Source organism: Ailuropoda melanoleuca, chromosome 2, assembly GCF_002007445.2.
Source record: "Ailuropoda melanoleuca isolate Jingjing chromosome 2, ASM200744v2, whole genome shotgun sequence".
Lineage (NCBI taxonomy): Eukaryota > Metazoa > Chordata > Mammalia > Carnivora > Ursidae > Ailuropoda > Ailuropoda melanoleuca.
In genome coordinates, this window is record NC_048219.1 from 166,986,044 (window position 1) to 167,013,776 (window position 27,733).

General features: G+C 36.2%; 1 protein-coding gene across 3 annotated transcripts in view; it reads left to right on the forward strand.

Moving 5' to 3' along the window:
• FAM117B (family with sequence similarity 117 member B) overlaps positions 1 to 27,733 on the forward strand; it is an 85,488-nt gene that overhangs the window by 27,352 nt on the left and 30,403 nt on the right. For all 3 annotated transcript variants that reach the window (XM_034654974.1, XM_034654973.1, XM_011224870.3), the window contains exons 2-4: positions 9,430 to 9,581; positions 18,338 to 18,430; positions 19,462 to 19,575. In XM_034654974.1, the coding sequence (XP_034510865.1) occupies positions 9,430 to 9,581; positions 18,338 to 18,430; positions 19,462 to 19,575 (359 nt within the window). The remainder of the gene's footprint in view (positions 1 to 9,429; positions 9,582 to 18,337; positions 18,431 to 19,461; positions 19,576 to 27,733) is intronic.

Below are 27,733 nucleotides of genomic sequence, written 5' to 3' on the forward strand. Positions count from 1 at the left end.
AGAAAACTACATAACAGTATCCTTAATAAATACAAACATAAAACTCCTTAACAAATCATTATCAAGTCAAATCCAGTAATACAAATATGATGATGATATATTGGGACTAAGTGGAATTTATGCCAAGTATGCAAGTTGGGTTCAATAGTTAAAAAAACCCAATATACAGTGAATCCTTACTATTCAAAGATTCCATATTTGAAAATTTGCCTGCTAGTTAAATTTTATTTATAATTCCAGAATCAGTACTCGTGACACTCTGGACATTAAGTGAAAAATTTGAGTCACCTGTTGCACATATTCCCAGCTAAAGTCAAACAAAGCACTCTGCCTTCTTTCAGTTCTCATATTGTAGACAAGTATTTTTTTCACAGTCTATTTAGTTTTACATTTTTCTCATTTTTCCTTTTCTTAAAGTTTTTTTTTTTTTCTTTAAAATGGTCTCCAAATATAGTGCTGATCCAAGTATAGTGCTGATGGCCTGTCTAGTGTTTCTGAACACAAGAAGGTTGTTATGTGCTTTATGGAGAAAATATGTGTGTTAGGTAAACTTTTAGGCATGAATTTATAGTGATGTTGGTCATGATTTCAGTGTTTATGAGTGCTATGTATTAAATAAAGTGTCTTTAAAGAGAAACACATAAAATAAAGCTGTTTATTAATTGGTTGATGAAAATTTGTGATCAGAGGCTCATAGGGGTCTAACCTTGGATTTCCTCTGGGAACAGTGGCTCAGTGTTCATGATTTCAGTGTTCATTGGATACTGTACAGAATGTAAATACCACAAATAATGAGAATCAACTGGATTTCACCCTGTTATCTAAGAGCAAAGAAGGAAAATCATGATTATCTCAGCTTATGCAGAAAATGTACTTGACAAAATTAAACATTGCTTCATGTTAAAAACTCAGAAAACTAGGACTAGAAGAGAACTTTATTAATGAAAGACTGCTTTATTTTACACACACACACACACACACACACACACACACACACACACATAAAGCCGACAGCTAACATCTTTCTTTCCTCATAAGATCAGGAATAAATCAAGGATTTTAGCTCCCATGACTCTTATTCTCATCTTAAAATTTACGTTAACAATACATAAAATTTGATTTTTTACTATTACATTTAAAAATTATATGAAATTATAAAGATCTGAAATTTATATTGAAATGCAAGTAGGCAAACAATGTTGAAAAATAACAATTTAAAGTTGAAGAACTTACACTGTGCTGCCTGTGGACAGAGATATAGATCAGTGGAATAGAATACAATATCCAGAAATAGCCCATATGTTTCAATAAATGTTCCTAAGTTAGTTCAGTGAGGGAAAGTATAATATTTTCAAAAAACAGTTCTGGAACACATGTGTGTGTGTGTGTGTGGGGGATAATCCTTGATCCATTCCCCAGACTATACACAAAAACGAAATCTAAATGGATCAAAGATCTAAATGTCAAAGGTAAAATTGAAAAATGTATAGACTACAACTTAGGAGCAAATCTTCTTGATGTTAGAGTAGGCAGAGAGTTCTTAGGAAATAAACAGAAGTAGTTGATAAATTTTTTATATTGAAATTAAAAATTGCTTTTCAAAAAACATCCTTAAGAAAATGAAAAGACACACCTTAGACTAGGCAAAAATTTTCACCTACGTGTATTTGACAAAGGACTTGTGTTCATAATACAGGCATACCTCGGAGATATTGTGGGTTTGGTTCCAGACCACCACCATAAAGTGAATGTTGCAATAAAATGAGTCAAGTTAGTTTTTTAATTTCCCAGTGCATATAAAAGTTATGTTTACACTACACTGTAGCCTATTAAGTATGCAATAGCATTATGTCTAAAAAAAACCCAAACAAACAAGGTATATACTTTAATTGAAAAATGCTAACCATCACATGAACTTTCAGGAAGTCACATTTTGCTGGTGGATGGATGGTCTTGCCCTGATGTTAATGGCTGCTGACTGATCAGGGTGGTGGTTGCTGAAGGTTGGGGTGGCTATGGAAATTTCTTAAAATAGGACAACAGTGAAGTTTGCCACATTGATTGATTTTTTCCTTTCATGAATGATTTCTCTGTAGCATGTGATTTTTTTGTTAGCAGTTTTACCCACAGTAGAACTTTCTTCCAGAATTTGAGTCAAACACTGCTGCTGCTTTATCAACCAAATTAATGTAATATTCTAAATCTTTTGTCATCATTTCAACAGTCTTCATTCATAGCATCTTCATCAGAAGTAGATTTCATTTCATTTTAAGAAACTACTTTCTTTGCTCATCTATAAGAATCAACTCCTCATCTGTTGAAGTTACATCTTCAGACTCCACTTCTAACTCTAGTTTTGCTGTTTCTACCTTATCTATAGTTACTTCCTCCACTGAAGTCTTGAATCCCTCAAAATCATCCATAGGGTTGAAATCCATGTCTTCCAAACTCCCATTCATGTTGATATTTTGACCTCTTTCCCCGAATCACAAATGTTCTTAATGGTATCTAGAATGGTGAATCCTTACCAGAGGTTTTCAGTTTTACTTCGCCCACATGCATGAAAGGAATCACCGTCTAGGCAGCTACGGCCTTATGAAATATATTTCTTAAATAAGACTTGAAAAGTCAAAATGACTCCTTGATCCATGGGCTGTGGAATGGATCTTGTGTTAGCAGGCGTGAAAACTTGTTTTACATCTCCATCAGAACTCTTGGGTGACAAGGTGCATTGTCAGTGAGCAGTAATATTTGGAAAGAAATCTCAAGCAGTAGGTTTCGACAGTGGGCTTAAAATATTCAGTAAACCATGTTGTAAATAGATATGCTGTCATCCAGGCTCTGTTGTTCCATTTATAAAACACAGGCAGAGTAGATTTAGTATAGTTCTTAAGGGCCCAAGGATTTTCAGAATAGTCAATCAGCATTGGCTTCACCCTAGTTACCAGTTATATTAATCCCTAACAGGAGAGTTAGCCTCTCATTTGGAGATTTGAAGCCAGGCATTGACTTCTCTCTAGCCATCAAAGTCCTAGATGGCATCTTTTTTCTATATAAGGCTGTTTCATCTACATTAAAAATCTGTTGTTTAGTATGGCAACCTTTGTTAATTATCTTAGCTGGATCTTCTGGATAACTTGGTACAGCTTCTACATCAGTACTTACTTGCAGCTTTATCTTGCACTTTTATGTGATAGAGATGGCTTTTTATTTTTTTTCCTAAACATTATTTTTATTTATTTTTTTAAGTAGGCTCCATGCCCAACATGGGGCTTGAACTCACAACCTTGAGTTCAAGAGTCCCATGCTCTATCGAGTGAGCCAGCCAGGGGCCCCAAAGGTGGCTTCTTTTCATAAACCTCATGAACCAACCTCTGCTAACTTCCAACTTTTCTTTTGCAGCTTCCTCACCTCTCTCAGTCTTCATAGAATTGAAAAGAGTTAGGGTTTTGCTCTGGATTAGGCTTTGACCTAAGGGAATGTTGTGACTGGTTTATCTTCTATCCAGACCACTAAAACTTTGTCCATCAGCAATAAGGCTGTTTGGCTTTCTTAGTCATGTGTTCCTTGGAGTGAACTTTTTTAAAAAAATTTTTTTTTATTTTTTATTTATTTATTTGACAGAGATAGAGACAGCCAGCGAGAGAGGGAACACAAGCAGGGGGAGTGGGAGAGGAAGAAGCAGGCTCATAACGGAGGAGCCCAATGTGGGGCTCGATCCCATAATGCTGGGATCACGCCCTGAGCTAAAGGCAGGCGCCCAACCGCTGCACCACTCAGGTGCCCTGAACTTTTTTTTTTTTTTAAAGATTTTATTTATTTGACCTAGAGAAAGGAGAGAGAGAGAGACCGCACACACGCTCCGCACAAGCAGGGGGAGTGGCAGGCAGAGGAAGAGGGAGAAGCAGGTTCCCTGCTGAGCAGAGAGCCCGATGTGGGGCTTGATCCCAGGACCCAGGGATCATGACCCAAGCTGAAGGCAGACGCTTAACTGACTGAGGCACCCAGGCTCTTTTTAATTAGAGTGAAATTTTAATTTTCTTAAAGAACTTTTTGTTTGCATTCACAACTTGGCTAACTGTTTGGCACAGGAGGCCTGGCTTTTGGCCTTTCTTGGCTTTGGACACACCTTCCTCACTAAGCTTAATCATTTCTAGCTTTTGATTGAAAGTGAGAGATGTGTGATTCTTCTTTTCACTTGGTCACATAGAAGCCATTGTAGGGTTATTAACTGGTCTAAGTTCAGTATCGTTGTGTCTCAGGAAATAGGGAGGCTTGAGGACAGGGAGAGGGACTTGCTGGTCAGTGGAGTGATCAGAACACACATTTATTGACTAAGTTCACCATCTTATATAGGTGTGGTTTGTGGTACCCCAAAATGATTATATCAGGGATCACTGATCACAGATATCATGACAAATATAATCATGAAAAAATTTAAAGTACTGCAAGAATTATCAAAATGTGACACAGACATGAAGTGAGCAAATGCTGTTCAAAAAATGGCACAGATAGACTTATTCAACTCAGGGTTGCCACAAACCCTCAATTTGTAAAAAACGCAGTATCTGTCAAGTGCAGTAAAGCAAAGTACAATAAAATTAGGTATGCCGGTAGTTCTTTCCATGGACATTTTGAGGGAGGGGGAGTGTGGGTGTGCTTGTGTATGTGTTGCAGGAGGAAGTTTAGACAGTGGATGAGTAGGCATACACTTTTATAGGAATTTAACCAGACTGCATACTATTTAATACAAAATTGACTACATTTTACTTGAAATTAATGAGAAAAAGAAGCCAAAATGAGATTGAAGGAACACCTTTAATTTAAATGTTTCTTCAGCATAAGAAAAGTTCTCTATAAAATTAAGAAAAGAGAGATCAGGAGTAATATTTTCAAAATACTGGTAATATTTAAAAAATATAAATTGCCAGTAAAATATAAATATTTTATAACTCAATTGAAATGCAGATATGTTATTTTTAATCTTTTTTTTAGATTGGCAGAAATTGATAAAGTACATTGCAGAATGTGGGCAAATGAGTATTCTTGTTAGGGCAAAATACTTTCTGGTGGAAAGCAATGTGGCAGTACTTAAAATTTTATCCTGTGTATGTCCTTGGATATACAATTTGATGTCTGGAAATTTTTTCACTAAGAGATAATTGAATGAAAAAAGATATATCTGCCTCTGGAAATGTCCGTCGTTTATGGGATTAAGTCAAGGTATATCCATTCAATAGGATCATATACAGCTATTAAAAATGGTAATGTATTGTAGATTTATTTTTATTGCAATGGAAGTATGTTCTCAGGAAGCCCATTTTAGTTCTCAACAATAAGTAATAGCTGCCTAATGGGGCCTCATTTATATAAAAGTGTGTGTGTGAGTGGTAGACAAATTTCTGAAATACTCATTAAAATGGTTATCTCTGAGTGGTGGCCTTTTGACATTGCTTTTATTTGTACTGTTAGGTTTCTTTATGAGGAGTATTTATCATTTTTATACTTGAAAAAGAAGAGATTCCCCCCCCTTTTTTTTAAAGATTTTATTTTTATTTATTCGACAGAGATAGAGACAGCCAGCGAGAGAGGGAACACAAGCAGGGGGAGTGGGAGAGGAAGAAGCAGGCTCATAGCAGAAGAGCCTGATGTGGGGCTCGATCCCAGAACGCCGGGATCACGCCCTGAGCCGAAGGCAGACGCTTAACCGCTGTGCCACCCAGGCGCCCCTCTCCCCCTTTCTGAACAAATAGAATACAGCCTTTTAAGACAGTACCTGATTAAGTTCTACAAATACCTAAATCTAACAAGGTCTGTAGAATGTAATACCCACGGGCTGTGGTTTGGGAAGCTCTACCTTTGTCATTGAAGTTACCCAGGAACCTAGAACTGGTCACAGATAGTTGAGGAATTCTGAACTCCAGAGCCCAAGGCGCTGACTTCTGTTTTTAGTGCCACACCCTTGCTGTGGTTAACTTCTTTAAAGACATGATTATTAAAAAAAAAAGTAAAATTTGAACCTTTGTTTTGTTGTTTTGATTTACTTTATTTTTTTCAGCTTTATTGACATATAATTGACAAAGAGGTAACATACTTAAAGTGCACATCATGATGATTTTATAAATGTATACATTGTGAAATTGTGAAAGGATTCCTTCAGTTGTTTAATTCACACATCCATCACCTCACATATTTAAGTTCTGCACTCAGCAAATTTTAATTGTGTAATGCAGTGTTAATCAGCCCTGCCACCATGTTACATGTTAGATCTTTGGACATTATTTATTTATTGTATAGCTCAACGTTTGTACCCTTTCATCAACCTCTATTTTCCCATGATCCAGCAATTGGTTTTTTATGAGTTTCACTTTTTTTTTTAATTCCACAGGTAATTAATACCAGGCAATATTTGACTTTGTTACTTTACTTTGGATTAATAAGAGTATTGCAATTTATTGTGCACATTTGCCCTTGTTGATGAAGAATAGTAACATTAGAAGTCATTCTCTTTTTGTATATGTATCAAGTACTGTCTTAATCATTGAGATGGAGGGAAAGTGGAATTCCTGGCTTCCAAAATCTCATTCTCTGGTGGAGCATTCAAGGGACTATTTCTGTGAACCATGCTATGGCAGCACATAGTAGGACTTTTGACTTAGAAGTTGATGTGTTTCTTGAGCTGGGTAGCAGTTCAAGGGAGATTTTCCAGAGGAAATAACTGAATTTTGAATTTCAGTTTAGACAGCTGAACTGAAGATTGAAAGGTTAAACGTGAATTAGCCAAACCAAAGAAAGGGATATCTAGGGAAATCTAAGTGGAGACAAAGGCATGGAGGCATGCAAGGGCATGGCACTTGTTGGGAACTGCAGGTCATTCAATAGGTAGGGATTGAAGTGGTACAGGCAATGGAGCGAGTCTGGAGAGGCCCGATCAAGAAGGGTCTTGTCAGCTGTCAAAAAGGTTCTTTCTCCTGGACTTCCTTATAAATACAGCTTTTGTTTAGGTAGGATGGGAATCTTTGAGTCGTCTTTGACTCTTGACGCTCCCTCCCATCCCTTAAACTTCCTCATAATTAGGCACCAAATCCTGTCGATTTTGGGAACTTGGATTGAAGTGGAATAATGACAAGCTAAATGTAGACTGTGCTCTTTACAGGAGATGGTAACTTAGTCTTTTGAATTTTTAGGGCTTTGCACTGGCTCACAGACCTTTAGTAAATGTTCAAATGTGAATGGGTTACAGGAAGGGAGTTCTAAAGAGAAAATGTTTAGTATTTTTACATGTAACCATGTATAATTTTTGTACTCTCCCATTTCATTATAGAAAATTTAATCTTAGGAGGCCTAGTTGAAAAGTCAACTCTTGGATAATTAAAAATCTTCAAAATGGGATCAGACCCATTAGTAAGGACTATTTGATTAGTGTGCTGGTGGGTGACTGAAGCAGTATCCTAGTGGGGAAAAAAGTACCAGACAGCTTCTGACAATTTCATTTTGATGAATATATCCCAATTTACAACATATATGTCTTTTTTTTTTCCAAGCTGAGAACAGTCTTCTTGTGACTGTCCCAAAAGAGATTAATTTTTTAGTTAAAGGAAAATTGTGAACATGTACATTTTTTGCTTTTCACTTGTCGTAATGTGAGAACATGCTTTTTTTTTTTTTTTTTTAAAGATTTTATCTATTCATTTGACAGAGGCAGAAACAGCCAGCGAGAGAGAGAGAACACAAGCAGGGGGAGTGGGAGAGGAAGAAGCAGGCTCATAGCAGAGGAGCCTGATGTGGGGCTCGATCCCATAACGCCGGGACCATGCCCTGAGCCGAAGGCAGACGCTTAACTGCTGTGCCACTCAGGCGCCCCGAGAACATGCTTTCTTGAACTTATGGATATGTACTCTATTTTCTGTTTATTATAAAAGGAAGACTACGCAGAGATGGTTAGCATTTGCAACAATTAGGCATTGTTTTAGTGAAATAATTGTGCCATTTTGAAAGCAAATTATGTATCTGAGGCATATCTGTGAAGCAGCTTTATGATTATCAGCAACACAGCTGCTGTAACTATTATGTTAGAGGAATTGAATCTTTTGTTATATGGGTCACATAACCAACAACTGAACTTTTATACTTCTAACTATGCAAGACTCTTATTAAGACATAATGTAGTACAAATAGAGGGGAGGGTCTAAAAGTGTTTTCATATATGGGCATAAGAAGAACAAGGTATTTGTAATATGGGACTAGAACGATAGCATTATAATACAGTCCTACTTATGCATATATTTATATTTAATACTTTTAAAGCTTTTCTTTTCCTTCCTTGCCTGCTTGCTTTCTCTTGCTTCTTTCTTTCTTCCTTTCTCTCTCTCTCTCTTTCCTTTTACAGCATAAATTAGCTAAGCCTATTGCCTTCCCCCATTAAAAAAAAAAAGGAGATATAAAGGTGTTATTTCTATATCACCTCTCACTTCCCATTACCTCTAATTTTTTTACTTTTTATTTTACATCTTTATATTTACATTTTTTTACTTCTAAATACATACCCTGTAGCTTGAAATGGAAAAGACTTTTGTATATGTGGCTTCAATGATAGCTTCTGTAGCCTGGTTAATATAGTTTTATTGTAACAAAATCTCCCTGAGATATGTGTTGTCATATAGAGCTGATTGAAATGGAATTTTCCTGTAACTTTATCTTAACTGCCTTATATCATTTTGAGTATAGGTGGTGCAATGATAAGTATTTTGTGTATTATACCTATTTAATCTTAGAACCAAGATGAACATTTTAAAAATGGGTAGATATACATTTGTCTTATTTTCTGTTTTTCTGTTAGAGATAATTACAGTCGTAACAAATAATACAAGTTTTGTATACTTTGCCCCATCTCCCTCAATGATAACATTTTGTAGTATTGTAGTACAGTATTTTAAACCAGGACATGGATGTTGTACGATCTGTTGCTCTTAATTCAGATTTTTCCAGTTTTACTTGAACTCATTTGTGCATGTATATAATTCTCCACTGTTTAATCTCCTTTGTATGTTTGTGTATCTATCACGGCAGTCAAGCTGAATAGCTCCTTATCACAAGAGTCTCTCTTGATGCCTGCTTCTCTTCTGCCACTTCATTTACCCTCTCCTATCTCTGACTCCTGGCAGCTGCTAATCTTTCCTCCATTTCTAAAATTTTTTCATTTCAGTAATGTTCTATAAATGAAATCATACAGTATGTAACCATTTGAGATTAACTATTTTCACTCAGTATAATTCCTTGGAGATTCATCCAAGTTTGTGTGAATCATTAGTTTATTCACTTGTTTTTTAATATTTAAGTTAGAAAATTTTCACATCGTTTAAAACTTAGTTTCTACTTTGTTTCCTTCCTAATCTGTTTTAAAGATACATATATTTGTTTTAAATCTAGGTGACAAAACACGACCACCATCCTCGAGCCCCTCTAGTATTATACGCCGGACTTCCTCTCTGGATACACTTGCTGCTCCATACCTTGCAGGTCACTGGCCTCGTGATAGTCATGGGCAAGCTGCTCCTTGCATGAGGGACAAAGCTACTCAGGTAGGTTTATTCTTATCCTCAAGTGTTTTACTTTGAAACCATTTCTCATTAACAATATTTGTTTTCCGCTGTGCTCAAATTCTTAAAACATTAGTGTGTATTCGAATTACCTGAGAAGGGGCGCCTGGGTGGCGCAGCCGTTAAGCATCTGCCTTCGGCTCAAAGCGTGATCTCAGCGTTCTGGGATCGAGCCCCACATCAGGCTTCTCTGCTAGGAGCCTGCTTCTTCCTCTCCCACTCCCCCTGCTTGTGTTCCCTCTCTCGCTGGCTACCTCTTTCTGTCAAATAAATAAATAAAATCTTAAAAAAAAAAAAAAAGAATTACCTGAGAAGCTTATCAAAAGTGCAGATTCCCAGGCCTGACCTCCAGATACTCTGTAGTAGGCTTTGGTTGAGGCTTGGGAATGTGCGTTTTAAACAGTTCCCAAAGTAATTCCAATGCATAGGGATAATTTATGGACACACTTCCCCCCCCCACTTCCTCTTTATTGTTAGTTTAGAACATCAGAATATATTTAATATATTGAATTTGTAACAGTAAGGATTACTTTACTTTCCATCTAACCTTATATTTTTGTGCCAAAAACGTCACATGTTGGGAGATGGGAATTATATTATGCTGCAGATAGATTCTGTAAATGTAAATATCCTGACAAAGAGACCCTGGAAGCAAAGTTTTATACTTTTAGATTTATGAAATGTTCCAATTAAAAGTATCTCAAGAGGGGCGCCTGGCTGGCTTAGTTGAAAGATCATGCAACTCTTGATCTTTGGGGTTGTGGGTATAGAGATTACTAAAAATAAATGAAGAAAGGGTTCTTACGAGATCACTTAGATCTACTTCCTGATTTCACAAATGAGGAAGCTGAGGTCCAAGGTCATAAAGCCAAGTGATAACTGCATCTTAGTTTGGTGTAGTTTCTTTCATAGCACTTAGTATAATTAAAGTTAATTAAATATTTGTCTAATCATTTATTCAGTGTTTCTCATGCTCACTAGATGTTGAGCCCATTGTCTAGCTCATCCATTTCTGTATTTTCATCTCCAGGATTTAGTACTGTACCTGAGAGAATAAACACTCAAGGATTATTTGCAAAGAAATGAATGAGCAGAACAGTTAAAGCTTTGCTGGTGAAGAATGAAAATCAGTTAAAGAGTTAAAAGATTCTTTATACTGACTGTTGAAAATCAGCTAAGGTATATCTTGATTTAGACTTCAAATTTACATCACTGATGGTAGCTTGATCCCAACACTTTATGAAGAGAATGTCCTTTTACAGAACCAAGTAAACGCACTTTGCAGTGGTTTTTGGATTTACATTTTGGTTTCCAAAATTCCACGTGTTCTTGTGGGCTTAGTTTGTTTTCTGTTCTGTTATTCTTGATACTGAGTCCCACTGTTAGGGTAGACGCTTGGGATTTGAGATTACCTTGAGGTTTATATTCCAGTGGCAAATACAGAAATGAAAACAGAGTCTGTACTCCTCAAAATTAATGAATATTTTGAGAAAGTGACTTTAACCAAAAAGTTATAGAAAATTTTCCATTTATTCAAACTCCATAAGATTGCTGAGATTAGGGCAGATAGTATGGAAAATGAGTAGTCCCTGCTTGCTTTCTGCTTAATCCACATGCCATGTTAAATTACTCTGGGTGTATTTCCTTGAACATTTCTGCAGCCCTTGTTATCTTCTCTGCAGTTTCAGGCTCAGTGGGTTCAGATATTTTGTCTTATCAGTAAGAATAAATGATTTTATAAGCCACTGGGAGCCTGACTACACCTAGCTCTGACTACATTAAATTACAGTATAAACCCCATACTTTCTTCACCCTCTTCTAAGTGTCCCCCAGATTGGGAATGTTAAGGGTACAAATATAAAGAAAACTTATAATTATCAGACTGTTAATCTTGCTTGTAAAGCTCACATTAGAATCTCCTAAGGTATAATGCAGCAATAGCTGGGCATTCTTAATCTTTCATTTACATTGTGGGTCCCCATCTTTGGCAAGTGAATGTAGCACTAACATGTTTAATCACAAATTCTCAAATTCCCTATTGGTAGATGTTGGATTCCCTAATGTATGTATGCTAGTTAATTAAGTCCGGTTTTTAAAGTTTTTTTTTTCCTTTTTTCTTTTTCTTTTTTTTTTTTTTTTTTTAAGAGAGAGCGGGAGCATGACAGGGGAAGGGGCAGAAGGAGAGGGAGAGAGAGAGTCCCAAGCAGATTCTGTGCTGAGCATGGAGCCCGATTCAGGGCTCAATTTCATGACCTGGAGATCATGATCTGAGCTGAAACCAAGAGCTGGACACTTAACCTATTGAACCACCCAGGTGCCCCTTAAATCAGCTTTTTAAAATTTGGTAAAATATATATAACATAAAATTTGCAGTTTTTCCGTATACAGTTAAGTAGCATTAATTACATTCACAGTGTTGTGCAACCATTGCCATTATCTGTTTCCAAAACTTTTCATCACCACAAACAAGAACTTTGTAACTCCTCTTTCTTTCTCCAGCCCCTGAAACCATTATTCAACTTTCTGTTTCTGTGAATTTGCCTGTTTTAGGTATTTCATATAACTGGAAGCATACAATATTTGTAATTCTATATCTGGCTCATTTCGCTTAGCATTATGTTTTCATGGTTCATCCGTGTTGAGCCATTTCTTTTTCATGGATGAGTAATATTTCATTGTATGGGTAAACATGTTTATCCATTTATCTATTTGTAGACATTTGGGTTTTTTACAAATTTTGCCTATTGTGAACAATGCTGAAATGAACATTGCTTTATAGGTATCTGTTTGAATCTCTGCTTTCAATTCCTTTTGGTACATATGTAGGAGTGAAATTGCTGAGTCATATATTTAGCTTTTAGAGGAACTGCCAAACTGTTTTCCACAGTAGCTGCACCAGTTTATATTCCCTCTAACAATGTATAAGGGCTCCAGTTTCTCCATATCCTCGCCAAAACTTATTATTTTCCTGTTTTTTCTTCAGTATAGCTATCCTAATAGGTATGAAATTGTATCTTACGAATTTTATTTATATTTTCCTCATGACTAATGATGTTGACCATCTTTTCATGTGCTTTTTGTGTATCTTCTTTGGAGTTCAGGCACTTCTGTGCCTTTGTTTCCTCTTTGTAAAATGAGAAGAAAATAGTACCTATCTTTTAAGATATTATGAGGATTAAACAAGGAAATACATGTAAAACACTTAGTACAGTGTCTGGCACATAGTAACCATTTAATAAATGTTTCCCATTAAAATGACTACCTTTGATTATTATCAGGACAAGGATGGCATGTTGGTTTCCTATTTTAAGCAGTTTGTCAATTGCTATTAGCTTTCCTAGAGCATTATGTTGAAAAAGAGTCGGGCTAACAATTATTGCGCCTGATTGGCAATTTTTACCCTTGTTGAGAGGCCCTGGGCTCTTTTATGAGCCCTGGTCCATATGGTGCTAGAGCAGTAAGTATGATGGAAGGAATTTATTTTATATTATAGATGGGTGCTTCCAGGAACTTCCCTCTAGACTTTTGACAAAACATATCATGTCACCACTCTGAGCCCTGGTTCTTCATTTTAAAAAAATTTTGTATGACTCTAAGGTCTAAGTACCTCAGGGATGAGTGGGAAAAGAGGAGGTTCTGGACAGTACAGAGAAAGGCAGCATCAAAAAACGTTAGGAATATGACAGAAAGTTTTTAAAGATGTTCCTCTCCCTTCCTGCACTTCCCTTACCCCATTATCTGCTTTGGTCATGAGGATGAGTGGGTGATTAAAATTTTATTGTACATGATTATTTGTCATCCTAATTGCTTGACACAAAGATAGCAGAAATATGGCATCATTTCTTTTTTTTCCTGTATCTTTGGCAGACATTGCTCATTCCCTTGTGAACTCAAATAGCCTAAGAGTTTCTAGTGCAATGCTTGAGCTTGCCATTGCCAGCGGAGCGGGCCTGGTCTGTCATTTCTGCTTTAGAGTGTGGTACACTGCCTAGTACTACATTGTCCCCAACCTCTGCGTCCTGTCACCCCCCCACCTCCAGTGTTCTTTTTTTTAATTATTTATTTGCGATAGGGAGAGTGAGCAAGAGAGCAGGAGCAGGGGAGCAGAGGGAGAGGCAGAAGCAGGCTCCGTGCTGAGCAGGGAGCCCGACGCAGGACTCGATCCCAGGACCCTGGGATCATGACCTGAGCTGAAGGCAGACGCTCAACCGTCAGAGCCACCCAGCTGCCCCCTTCCCGTGTTCTTTTAAAGACTGACCATTCATCAGCTTGCCCTCCAGATTTAGACTAATTTATATTCCCAGTGTTATCTGTGTTACACTTCCATTAATTTAATTTAATTCACCTAATTTCTGAGGGATGTCTTTTGCATTTTCTGACTACACCAATTTGTAGGAATAAAATGGAATGTGTATGTGTGGCTGGATTATTTGATGTTCTTTTGGCTCAAAAGATATTCTCCTCCCAACTTTCCTAACCACCTAGGCCTCTTTACCTTTACAGATGTTATGTATGAATATGTGAATTTGTGACTCATGTGATTGGTGTCTGGTTTTCTTATAATTTCTTTTGTTTTCTTTATTACAAAAACCAGTCATCTTTTGCTTTTAAAAATCTTATGTTATTATTTTCTCTTGGAACTCCTCTGTTTCAGAGACTATTTTCCCCTCTTCGGGGGTTGATTTTGATTAAGAGTTTATTGTTTTTCCATTTTACACACTGGCTTGAAATTGTAATGCAAGTTCAGAGACTATAAGATGGCCTGTTATTTAAACCTAATAAAATTAGGGGCACCTGGGTGGCTCCATCGGTAAAGCATTTGCCTTCAGCTCAGGTCATGATCCCGGTGCCTGCTTCTCCCTCTCCCTCTGCCTGCTACTCTCCTTGCCTGTGTGTACTCATGCTCTCTCTCTCTGTCAAATGTATAAATAAAATCTTTAAAAAAAAAAAAAGAATAAAATTAAATACTTGCTAAATTAGTGACTAAAATAATGAAGGTAGCTGTTTATAAGTCTATAAATTTGTTTAGAGGTTGTTCCTTTTTTTTTTGAAAGAATGATCTGGAAGTTATAGCAAAAATAACTATTTTGTATGTTTGATATAAGCAACACTACAGTGTATCTTAGCGTTATGAAATGGAAGTATTGAAGAGGTGGATCAGCTTTTTTAAAAAAAATTACTTTTTGAGTAACTCTTGCTATTTTGTATAAAACCTTGGTCCACTGGTTAAAATTGGTAATATTAAGAGGGAAGGAGAGAGCAGGAGCAGGGGAGCAGAGGGAGAAGGAGAAGCAGGCTCCCCGCTGAGCAGGGAGCCAGATATAGGGCTTGAGCCCAGGACCCTGGGATCATGACCTGAGCTGAAGGCAGCTGCTTAACCGACTGAGCCACCCAGGTACCCCTAAAACAAATACAGTTTCTTGACTGTGTAACATATATATAAATTTTTTTTTTACCTATTAAAAATAATTTAGAAAATACACCTCTACTCTCAATAATGAACTTGCTGTGCCTTGTACTCTATTCACTGATGTTTCTCAGTTTTGTTTTCTGTTTTATTTGGAGTCCCTTCTCACCATTTGCTTGGATAACTTATACTCTAATGTTCATAGCAGTCTCCCCCATTCCATAAAATCTTGCCTACTTCCTTCCCTGTCTTCCTGGTTCTGGGTTAGAGCCTTTCTTAGCGGGGACCTCTGTCATCACATGGTACTATAGTTGCCTATTTATCCTTTCTCTCCTAGAAAAAACATTTTGAGAATAAGAACTGTGTTTCCTCCTTAACCCCAGTACCTAGTCCAGTGCCTGATGCACTAGCAGTAGATGCTTAATAGTTTTCTGGTATATAGTGCAAGACTGAACAGAATTGAAATGTACTTAATTAAAACTCAGTTTTACTTTTTATTAACATCCAAGTGGAACAAAGAAAGCAATGTCTTTTGATTTAGGAGTTTAAGTAAAATTAGTGACTTTTGGTAAGCATCTTTTCCTGTTTGAATATCTTTAATTTTTTTTAATTTTTTAATTTTTTTAAAGATTTTGTTTATTTATTCGACCGAGATAGAGACAGCCAGAGAGAGAGGGAACACAAGCAGGGGGAGTGGGAGAGGAAGAAGCAGGCTCCTAGAGGAGGAACCTGATGTGGGGCTCGATCCCATAACGCCAGGATCACGCCCTGAGCTGAAGGCAGACGCTTAACCGCTGTGCCACCCAGGCGCCCCTGAACATCTTTTAACCGAAATTAACAAAGCTGTCTATTGCCCTTCATGCTTAATTTTATTTTTCTTGCTTAATTAATACTCTTGTTTTCATTATCTTTAATTCGTTCTTAACAAATCTGCAGGAAACTTTTATATTTCTTTGCTTTTCCTTGAGTTAAGTTTTATACTTAATATAGATTTCCCTAACTTTAAAAATCTTTATTTTGAAAAAGTCTCATTTATAGAAAAATTGCAAGAATAGTAGATTAAACACCAGTAGACTCTTCACCTATATTCACCAGTAAACATTTTTATATTTTTCTTTATTTTTTGGTGTAACTGTAATTGCTGTTGTTACTATTTGCCAATCATTAGTAAGTTGCAGACATTCTGACTCTTTTCAAATACTTAAACATGTATATGAACAAGGACTTAAATAAAAATTACCAAAGTAATTACCAAATCCAGGAGATTTAACATTGATACGGTGCTTTTAAGTTTCCTCAATAATGTTCTCTGTAGTAATTTCTCCTGTAAGCCAGGATCCCGTCAAGAAGCAGACATGGCATTTAGATGTTATGTTTTTTTAATATCCTTTAATCTGAAACAGTTCCTTAGCTTTTCTTTGTCTTTCCTGACCCTGATACTTTTTAAGAGTATAAGTCAGTATTTTTATTGAATATTGTCAACTTGAGTCTTTTTTCACAATTAAATTCAAGTTATTATATTTTTGGAAGGAATGTTTTATATGTGATGTGTATATATTCTTCTGAGACCTTGTTTTTTACTTAAGGACATTACTCTATCCATATAGAAAGATTCTCCCTTAAAAGTCCTCCCCCCAACCCCCCGTCTGTATATGAAGAGGTATTGTTTTGAACAGGCTATACATTCATTCTTACACTACAAAATTTAAGAGGTACAGAAGTACATGCAGTGAAGGAAGAATCTTCCTCCCATGAGGCAGCCACTGTTGTTTCTTTCGTTGCCATGTATATTCTTCCAGAGATACTTTACATAGGAAGTTGCTATACATAGTATAGTGAGCCTTGATTTTTTCACTTAACAATATCTCACAGGTTATTGTGAATTTCCTTATTTTTTCTAGCCTAATAAGTATTCTGTTGTAAAGACACACCATTATTTATTTAACTTATAAAAATAGTGTTACTGGGAATAATATGCTGTATCCTTTTGTGCATAAAGATACAAATTTTGTACATCTGCATGATAAATTACAAAAGAAGGTGAAACAGTATGTGCATTTGTAACTTTGACAGCGATTGCTTAGTCCCCTTCCATGAAAGGCTGTACTAATTACACTTCACCAGCAACACAGGAAAGAGTATGGTATCAAATTGCCCAGTCTTAGTGAAGTTTTAACTTAGATTTCTTTTATGGGTGAGATTGAGCATATTTTCACATACTAAGAACTCATTTGTATTTTTTTCTCCTACTATAGTGTCTTTAAATTCTGGATTTTGTATAACCACTAAGGATTTACCATTTTTGAAGCTATATTTTGCAGATATCTAAATCAAGGCTAGACATAGTATAGACGTTAAGATTATGAACTCCAGAGTCGTAGATTTTTATCTTGGCTTTGCCACTTATTAGCTGTGAAACATTAGGCAACTATCAAGCTTCCTTATCTGCAGAACTTGTAGAGGTTCTCGTATATATTCAATCAGATAATACAGTGAAGATCTTTAAATGTACTTTCATAAAACAAAGTGCCTAGCACATGATAAGGAACATAATAAGATCACAGGAATGTTAGCTATTATTTGTATGCATTTGCTCAATAAATGCTATACTTAACAATTATGTAAAAATAATAACTAAGCATTTACTAATAATAGAAATGAAGGAAATAGGCTGAAATATTATAATTAAAGTAACTGGTGTGGGAAGAATTTTGGGTCATGGTGTTATTTTAAATATTCTAATACTTAATTTTCTTTAATGGGAATGTATTGTATAATAGAAAAGTGTATACTTTTTTAAGAAATAGAACTGGTTTTCAGGTTTATTGAGATAAAATGGACATATGCAGCATTGTATAAGCTTTTGTACAGCATGACTTAGAACACATATTATGAAATGCTTACCACAATGAGTTTAGTTAACATCCTTTACCTCATATTGTTAAAAAAAAATTGTTTTTCTTGTGATGAGAACTTTTAGGATCTACTCTCTTAGCAGTTTTCAAATGTACCATTCAGCACTATTAAGTATAGTCATCATGTTATACATTCCATACCCAATACTTATTTATCTTATAACTGGAGGTTTGTACCTTTAGACCACCTTCATCTGATTCCCCCTCTAGTACCTCTGATAACCACAAATCTGGTTTCTATTTCTCTGAGTTTGTTTTTTAGATTCCACATGTGAGATCATATGGTATGTGTCTTTCTTTGCCTGACTGACTTGATTGAGCAGAATGCCCTAAACGTCCATCCATCTTGTTGCAAATGTGGTATACATTTGTTGTTAAATGGTAAACCTACCCCTTCCTTCTTTCTCCCATTATAGACAGAGAGTGCATGGGCCGAAGAATACTCAGAAAAGAAGAAAGGGTCTCACAAGCGTTCAGCGTCGTGGGGAAGTACAGATCAACTTAAGGAGGTCAGGAAAGTGGTTCCAAGGAACTGGGAGTGGAAGTTTGATCCCTTCCTTGGCTAGTTCCTTGAAGTTACAGGCAACAAGGATTTGTCAGTTTCCATTGTTTTATTTTGTGTTGTTTTTATTTTTATTTTTTTGGTTGTTTTGTTTACTAGAAAAATAACATAAAAATAGTTAGTACATTGATTGGATAAAGATTTGAATGGGGGAAATGTACACATTACTTACCAGATTATGTGTTTTTCTTTGTCCTTTTGTTTTATTAAAAAAGAATCCATACCTGTTAACATAACCTAAGCGTCAGATGTATAAAAGTGTAATGATACAACAAATTCACATTTATTATTTCTGTATATAATGGTAGTGTTTCTGAAATTCAGTAACCCAATAGAACCAAGTTGATTATGGTCCTATGCTCATTACCATTTTCTGTGCTTATAATTATAATATTTGCACTTTACATTAATACAGAAATAAAACAAAAATTTATTCAAGAAATAATATAGGATATTGATTGAAATCATATTTGTTATGTAAAGATTGTGTCTGTGAGTGCATTCATGGCTTGAATAGATTTTTAAATACTGTTTAATTTTGGAGCTATTGAAGGTTAGGTGTTTAAAGAAATCTAAATAAAATGACTCATTTTTAGGACAATGAGAATAATTTTCATTATTTTTAAATTCTTTGTGAAAGCTATAATGTACTTTATTCTAAGTGCTGAAAACTTCATTGGTTTAGTACTTGGGAAGCTTGAAGGCTCTGAACAGTGTTAGAACATAATTTTTGTTTCTCTCCAAAAGAAATATACACATATGAGCACATATAACATATGTGTGTTTATGTGTATATATGTGTGTGTGTATATATATATATATATATTTTTTTTTTTTTGTACAATAAATCAGATTTTGTGACAGGGTTTTAAAAGTCAAAAGATTTATTAAGGGTGAATTTTACTGGTTCTTATTAAGCAAGGCTATGTTTCATGTAGCTTGGAAAACTGATGCACTTTTAATTTTTCCCCTTTTCAGATTGCCAAATTACGCCAGCAATTACAGAGAAGTAAACACAGCAGTCGACATCATCGAGATAAAGAAAGGCAGTCTCCATTCCATGGCAACCATGCAGCTATTAACCAGTGTCAGGTAGGAGTACAGATACTGCAAAATCCAAACAAGGGATTTGTTGTTTTCCTGGTGATATGTTATTTTATAGGTAACTCTTCAGGATAAAAATGTCCAAAAGCATATTTAAATACTGAATCAACCTTAATTTAAAAAAATCCCAGAATACTAAGTTGATAAATGATACTTTCCTTTAATGATCTATGATTTGACTTTTAGAAGGCATAGCTAACCACATATTTTGATTTACCATATTTTTGTCTTTATCAATTCAGTATATTGAGGCAGAATAATAGAGAGAGAGAGATAAGCATTGGCTATAGAATCAGACCCTGGATGAACAACCTGTTCTAAGTCCCAATTTCCTCATCTGAAGATTGAGGATCATAATGATACCTCTTATAAAATCTTTTAGTAAGGGAAAACCTTTAACTTCTTTGATTCCTTTATAGAACCCTATGAACTGCTCTTGATGGCTCACCAAGGGAGCATTTCTCTTTAACTGAATTGAAATAGCATGGCATCCTTGGCAAAAAGAGCAAGAAAAAGCTTGCCAATCCCTTTTATAGGTTGATAGCTTCTGATAGCCAAGTATATTTGGATTTTTTTTCAAGAGAAAGTATAACTAGAAGTATATTTTTTTTTCAAATTAATTTTGCCCTTAAGTGTTGATACATGGGGCAAATTTGATTTCATAAATGTATAGTTTGGTTGTAGTTTTTAACAGCTTTTTTCCATTTATAAGATATTTTAATTATGAAATGTGAGCACACACTAATACATTTAAAAACCTAAACAAACTGGGGGCGCCTGGGTGGCTCAGTCATTAAGCGTCTGCCTTCGGCTCAGGGCATGATCCCGGCGTTATGGCATCGAGCCCCACATTAGGCACCTCCGCTGGGAGCCTGCTTCTTCCTCTCCCACTCCCCCTGCTTGTGTTCCCTCTCTCTCTGGCTGTCTCTCTGTCAAATAAATAAATAAAATCTTTAAAAAAAAAAAAAACAAAACCCTAAACAAACTGGATTTAGGTTTGGAGAAATAGAAAATGTAAAATTGACGAAATAAGAAATGAACAATTTGAATAGACTAATAACTGTCAAAATTGGAATACCAAATAAAAACCAAACTCCTTCACTTTCAAAAAGCTATAGACTCAGATAGCTTTATAGGTGAATTTGCCAACCTACTACTCCCTCTAATTTATCCATTAATAATTTGTATGTATTTCTAAGAGATAAGGCCACTTTTTATCTCCAAGCTCATATTTTTTAAAAGATTTTATTTATTTATTTGACAGAGAGACAGCCAGCGAGAGAGGGAACACAAGCAGGGGGAGGGGGAGAGGAAGAAAGCAGGCTTCCCGCGGAGGAGCTTGATGCGGGGCTCGATCCTAGAACTCAGGGATCATGCCCTGAGCCGAAGGGAGACGCTTAACGACTGGCCACCCAGGCGCCCCTCCAAACTCATATTTTTATCCTCAAGTAGAATAGGAGTTAAGATTGAACTTCATTGAATTAAGTGATACATTTTAGGAGTTAGTAAGTTTCTGAAGCGATTTTTTTTTTTGAAGTTGCATTAAAATTAGCAATTAATATAGTAATATTAACCAAAATTTCCATTCCCCCCCCCCTTATAAGTTGAATTTGCTTAATAACATTATTGGCATTTGCACAAAGTTCATGTTTAACGCATCTCTTCTCAGAGAAGGTAAGGACTAGAAAATAGAGTAACTTGAAAGATAAATTTATATAACTTGAGTTTTGTACACTTGACACGGCAAACATCTTGAGTTTTTTGAGTGCTCATAGCCAACCAGAGATGAAACACATGTGCATCATGATAGCTGTGACACTGGTATTCATGTTTAATTGAAACTTTCAGACCGTGGAACATGAAAATATTATGAAGTTACGGGTATGGTTTTGTTTTAGTTTGTTCTTTCTTTAGTGGAGAAAAGTACCACTTTGAGATTGTACACTTTTGAGGTCATTCCTCCATCCGTGCAACATTTATTAAATATCTACCATATAGCTCGTATTGTAGTACTCATTAGGGGATGTAGTGATAAATATTGGGGCTTGTCCTCCACCAAGTTTCAGATAGAAGTAAAATATTATTATACAGTGTAATGAATGTGTTGGTAGTGTTTGGGAGAGTTCACACTGATACAGAAGGGGTATTATCCTTGGACTGGCTCTGGAGCCATCAATAAAGGCTTGTCGGAGAAGTGGCGTCTAAGCAGATCCCCGAGAGCTGATTTAGCCAGTCTTCTAGAGATGGAAAAAATCATGGCTCCAGGTAGGTAATAATAGTAAGAGATTAGGCTAGAGAGTTAAATAGAGCCAAACCTAAAAGTCTTCATGTCTCAGTTGTTGAGAAGTTTGGACTTTGTCCTAGAGGCATCCAAGAACTATTTTTTTAAATGGAGGGGATTGATTTTAATAGTGGTATTATGAGTTCAGAGTAGAAAATGAATTTGGAGGAGGACAAGATTAGAGGCAGGAAAACCATTTAAGAATAGGGTTTATAATCCAAGTAAGAAATGACGGTAGCCTAAAATAAGGTAGAGGCTATGGTGCTGGAGAGAATGAACAAACCTGAATGATATTTAGAAAGCAGTAATTAGGGGCGCCTGGGTGGCTCAGTCTGTTAAGCATCTGCCTTCAGCTCAGGTCATGATCCCAGGGTCCTGGGATTGAGCTCTGCATGGAGCTCCCTGCTCAGCGGGGAGCCTGCTTCTCCCTCTCCCTTTGCTGCTCCCCCTGCTTGTGCTCTCTCTCTGTGTCAAATAAATAAAGGGAAAAAACCCAGTAATTAATAGTTGAAGTCTATTAGGTGCTTACAATATGGCAAACGCTACTCAGCTTTTGCATGTATTGTTAGCACTTAATCCTCATTTTTGAGGTGGGGCTTGTTACTCTGTTTGTTTTACAGATAAGAAAATTAAGGCCCGGAGAATTTAGGAATCTTGTTCTAGGTCATAAGAGACAGAGCTAGTATTAACCCAGGCATTTTGACTTCAGAGTGTGAGTTTTTAAAATCTATGTTAGCTGATGATTGATGAGAGGGGAATGATGGAGAGATAGGAGTGAAAGGGTAGCCAATTCTAGCCTTTAAAACATGAGTTAAAAAATACATCCACCTACCTCACACCATGTACAAAAGTAACTTAAAATGGATCAAAGATCTAAATGTAAGAGCTAATACTAAATGCTCTTAGATGAAAATGTAGGCATAAATGTGGGGTTGGATTAGGCAGTGGTTTGTTAGACATGACACCAAAAGTACAAAGGAAAAGTAGATAAATTGGATTTTATCAAAATTAAAAACTTTTATGCTTCAAAGGACATTACCAAAAAAGTGAAAATATAACCGACAAAATAGGAGAAGATATTTGCAAATCATGTTATTTGATAAAGCACTTGCTTGTATATAGAATATATACAGAATTCTTGTGGCTCAGTAGTAAAAAGATAACCCAATTTTAAAATGAGCAAAGGATCTAAATAGAGAGTTCTCTGAAGAAGACGTACAACTAGCCACTAAGTATGTGAAAAAGATGCCCACCATCATTCCCTGTTCAGTAGGGAAATGCAGTTAAGAATTCCAATGAGATACTACTTTATACATACTAGGACGGCTAAAGTTAAAAAGACTGCTAAGTGTTAGGATGTGGAGACATTGGAACCCTTAATATATTGCTGATAGGAATGTAAAGTGGTGCAGCCACTTTGGAAAATAGTGTGGCCGTTTCTCAGGCTAAACATAGGGTTACCATATGAGTCAGCACTTCCTCTCTAAAGTATGTACCCAAGAGAATTGAAAACACATGTTCACATAAAAACTTGTACACACGAGCGCCTGGGTGGCTCAGTTGGTTGAGCGTCTGACTCTTGGTTTCAGCTCAGGTCATGATCTCATAGGTCGTGGGATTGAGCCCAGTGTCGGGCTCCATGCTCAGCACTTGAGATTCTCTCCCTCTTCCTTTCTCCCTCTCCCTCTTCCCTACCCCGTGCTCATGCGTGCTGTCTCTCTTTCTCTAAAATAAATAAATTTAAGGGTGCCTGTAAGCGTCTGCCTTCAGCTCAGGTCATAGTCTCAAGGTCCTGGGATTGAGCTCCACGAGGGGCTCCCTGCTCAGTGGGGAGCCTGCTTCTCCCTCTTCCCCTCCCCACTGCTTGTGCTCTGTCTCACTGTCTATCAAATAAATAAAATCTTTAAAATAAATAAATCTTAAAAAAACCCAAAACTTATACACAAATGTTCATAGCAGCATGGTTTATAAAATTTGGAAACAACCCAGATGTTTATCAACCGGTGAATGTATAAATAAAATGTAGTGTATCCATACAATGGAATATTATCCAGTCGTGAAAAGAGAGTCCTGATGCATGCCGCAGCATGGGGGAACCTTGAGAACATGCTAAGTGAAAGAAGCCAGACACAAAAGAACACATATGATTCCCCTTAAATGTCCAGAATAGGCAAACCTGAAGAGACACATTATAGATTATAGACAGCCATCGAGAGAGGGAACACACTATATATATAATGTGTATAGACACATTATAGACACATTATAGCTGGGAAGCTTGGGTGGAAATGGAGTGACTGCTAATGGGTGAGGGATTTTTTTTTTTTTTAGTGTGCTTCTAAAATTAATTGTAATGATTGTATAACTGTTCAATAATCATTAAAAAAGCAAAAGTTTTATACTTTAAATGGGTGAATTAGGTATGATACTGTGAATTATATTTCAATAAACTCTTATAAAAAAAGTATCTACCAACCAACATTAAAAACAAATACATAAAATACAAATATATTTGTCTGGAAATAATAGATGAGATGGTAGAAACCAAAAAGTAAACTGGGAGGTCATATAACAGTATAGAGAGTGAGTACAGGTACTCTGAGGTCAGACTGTTTAGCTTAGATCTGGGTCTTGCCACTTGCTAACTGTTTGAAGTTCCTCAGTTTCTTTGCATTGTAATATCTGTTTGTTGTGTTGTCCTAAGGATTCAATGGTATAGAATATTATAAAACACTTAATGCAATTCTTGGTGCATAATAATTGCTCAGTAAATCTTAGGCTGTTTGAGGTAGGATCTAATATAAAAGAAGTAATCAACCAGTTGGGTTTTTCCCCAGGCTTTTCTGCCAATTTCATATTGAACTTATTTTCAAAAGCTTTTATTTTTTTAAATTTTGGGCTATATTTTATCTTGTTTTTATTTATTTTTATTCTTATTTTTTAAAAGTAATCTCTGCACCCAGCATGGGCTCCAACTCATAACTGCAAGATAAAGTGTTGCATGCTTTACTAACGGAGCCAGCTGGGTGCCCCAAGCTTTTATTATTAAAAATATCTATATGCTTATCACAGAAATTTTAGAAACAAAAAATACCAAATAGAAAAATTATATCTTAATAAAGGTGTTTTTTTTAAAAAAAAAAAAAAAAAAAGAAAAAAGAAAAAAAATCATCCAGAGTCTCATCCTCTAAAGACATTTTCTTCTGGGTTTTTTTTTTTTCTTCTTTGCATTTCTTGTTGAGATCATACCATATTTTATTCTTTATATATTTTTTTTGGTATTTGACATGGAAAAATGTTTGTTATTACAAATGCTTCAGGAACATTTTTAACATTTCACATTCTGTAGAGCATTTCCCAAATTTCAGCCATTTAGTTGGGTCTACTGTCTTGCTTAAAGCTTTTTCTATATTTTTACTTTTCTAGGTATAGATTTTCCATTATTTGGTTAAGAAGTTTGAATAATTTGGGGGAGGGATCTTTGATTTTTCTCTTGATAGGATTTCCAAGTTATTAAAATTTTTTGTTTGTATTTTATGATATGTAGATTACTGCGGAAATTCCTTTAGTATTCCTTAACAATCAAGCGACAGTATTGCACTTCTGATAGTAGTATAGTCTACAACCACTAGTTAACAAAAGGTCTTTTTTTGGGCTTACAATGGATTTATTACAGTTAGAAAATAATTCTCACATACTTTTTTGAGTGGTTCTTTCCTTGGAAATTCAGGAGGGGATTATTTCTGATGAGGAACAAAAGCTGCCAAGTTTCTTAGAATCTTTCACATTACATTGGTTTCCAAAATTGACAAAGCCCTCAGATGCTTAAAATGTCCTATTTTTAAGGAGTATTTCAAGAAATACTCTCATTAGAAAATATAGCCAACACATTTCAGAATTGTTTAGGGATTAGAATCAGATGTTAGTAACAGAAGAGTGGAAGATGCTGGCATCTTCACAGCCACATAAATTAATTTAGAGGTGAGAATTAAAATATCAGGCAGGTGTTTTCTGGCTGGCTGTTACAGCCTCAGGCAAGAAAGCTCTCCCATAGGATTTTCTTACTTCGTATGGGCTGGGGACCCTATAGTTTTGTTGTGGCCTAGGTGGGTTTGAGAGCAAAGGGTTAGTGAGGTAAAAAAGGAAAAAACTTTCATCTGAGGAACGAGGGGCATTGCACTTTAAAAATGAAATTTGCTGCTCTGCACTGGAATCTTCATATGCCAGTCCGGGATGTGATTGCTATTCTTAAATTTTTAAAGATTTTACCACTTAGAAATCAAAAGAGTAGGTACTTCTGCTACGTCCTTTTTTTTTTTTTTTTTTTTTTTTAAGATTTTATTTATTTGACACAGAGAGAGACAGCCATCGAGAGAGGGAACACAAGCAAGGGAAGTGGGAGAGGAAGAAGCAGGCTCCCAGCAGAGCAGGGAGCCCATGCAGGGCTCGATCCCAGGACTCTGGGATCACTCCCTGAGCCGAAGGCAGACGCTCAATGACTGAGCCACCCAGGTGCCCCATGCTACGTCCTTTATTAAAGAGTGTAGCTGCAGCTTAGAGCTAAGAGGTGGACACCAGATGAGAACGGTGATTGCTGGAGGACAGAATGAAAGTAATAGTGACAGGGCAGGAGGGATCAGGGCCACGCAGAAGCCCCTATTCAAAAGCCCGTAGAATAGGAAGGCTTTTTTTTCCCTGATGTGTTCCATTTTTTTTTTTTCTTCTTTTACCATTCCAAACATCAGTTTTCTCCTCCCTTTTGTTATGTTGGGTTCATATTTGTTATATTCTGGCACATATTTCTCTTCTAGATCTCTGCTGAATTGCTGAACAGATCTTTTTCTATCCTACTTGCCTCATTTAACTCTCTATTTCTTATCTCTGTTCAGCTACTGCTTCAGTGGGTATTCTTCCCATCTTTCCTAACTCCCTGTTGTACACAGTCTTATCCTTACAGTTTGATAACAGGTATTTAAGGTGTAATGTAGATTGATCTTAGAAGATTCAGTATTGGCTAAACCTTTTGGTAGACTTTTCTTTCTTTGTTGGCTAACTCTCAGTTTTTATTTTATTTATTTTATTTTTTTTAAAGATTTTATTTATTTATTTTTGACAGAGACAGCCAGCGAGAGAGGGAACACAAGCAGGGGGAGTGGGACAGGAAGAAGCAGGCTCCTAGCGGAGGAGCCTGATGTGGGGCTCGATCCTGAATGCCGGGATTACGCCCTGAGCTGAAGGCAGACGCTTAATGACTGCGCCACCCAGGCGCCCCTAACTCTCAGTTTTTAGACAGAATTTGATCTCGTTCTGTTTTTTAAGATTTTATTTATTTATTTGAGAGAAAACGAACGAGTGGAGGGAGGTAGAGGGAGAAGCAGACTCCGTGCTGAGCAGGGAGCCCGATTCAGGGCTCGATCCTGGGACCCTGAGATCATGACCCGAGCCAAAGGCAGACGCTTAACCCACTGAGCCACCCAGGTGCCCCAGGCAGCATTTGATCTTTAAACTGTAATGTATGTAAACATATGGAGAATGTAAATGGAAAAATAAAACTTCAGAATGGTGATTCTTCTCATTAAAACCCTTAATTGATTGGAAAAATACTCTGATTTGAAGAGAAAGAAACAAAAAGTTGAGAAAACAGATCCTTGTTCTTGATGTTTCCAAGGGACAAGGAGAGGAGAGATTTTACCTTAGTACCGTGAAGAACTTTTAATCTTCCAACACTGTCTAAAGATGATCTCTCAGTTAATATAAATCAGTTAATATTTGCATATACTGATTTATATTTAGACATATAAATTTTATTGCAGAAACTTCTATAGATACGGGAAAAATATACACACATATACATAAAATTCCCTA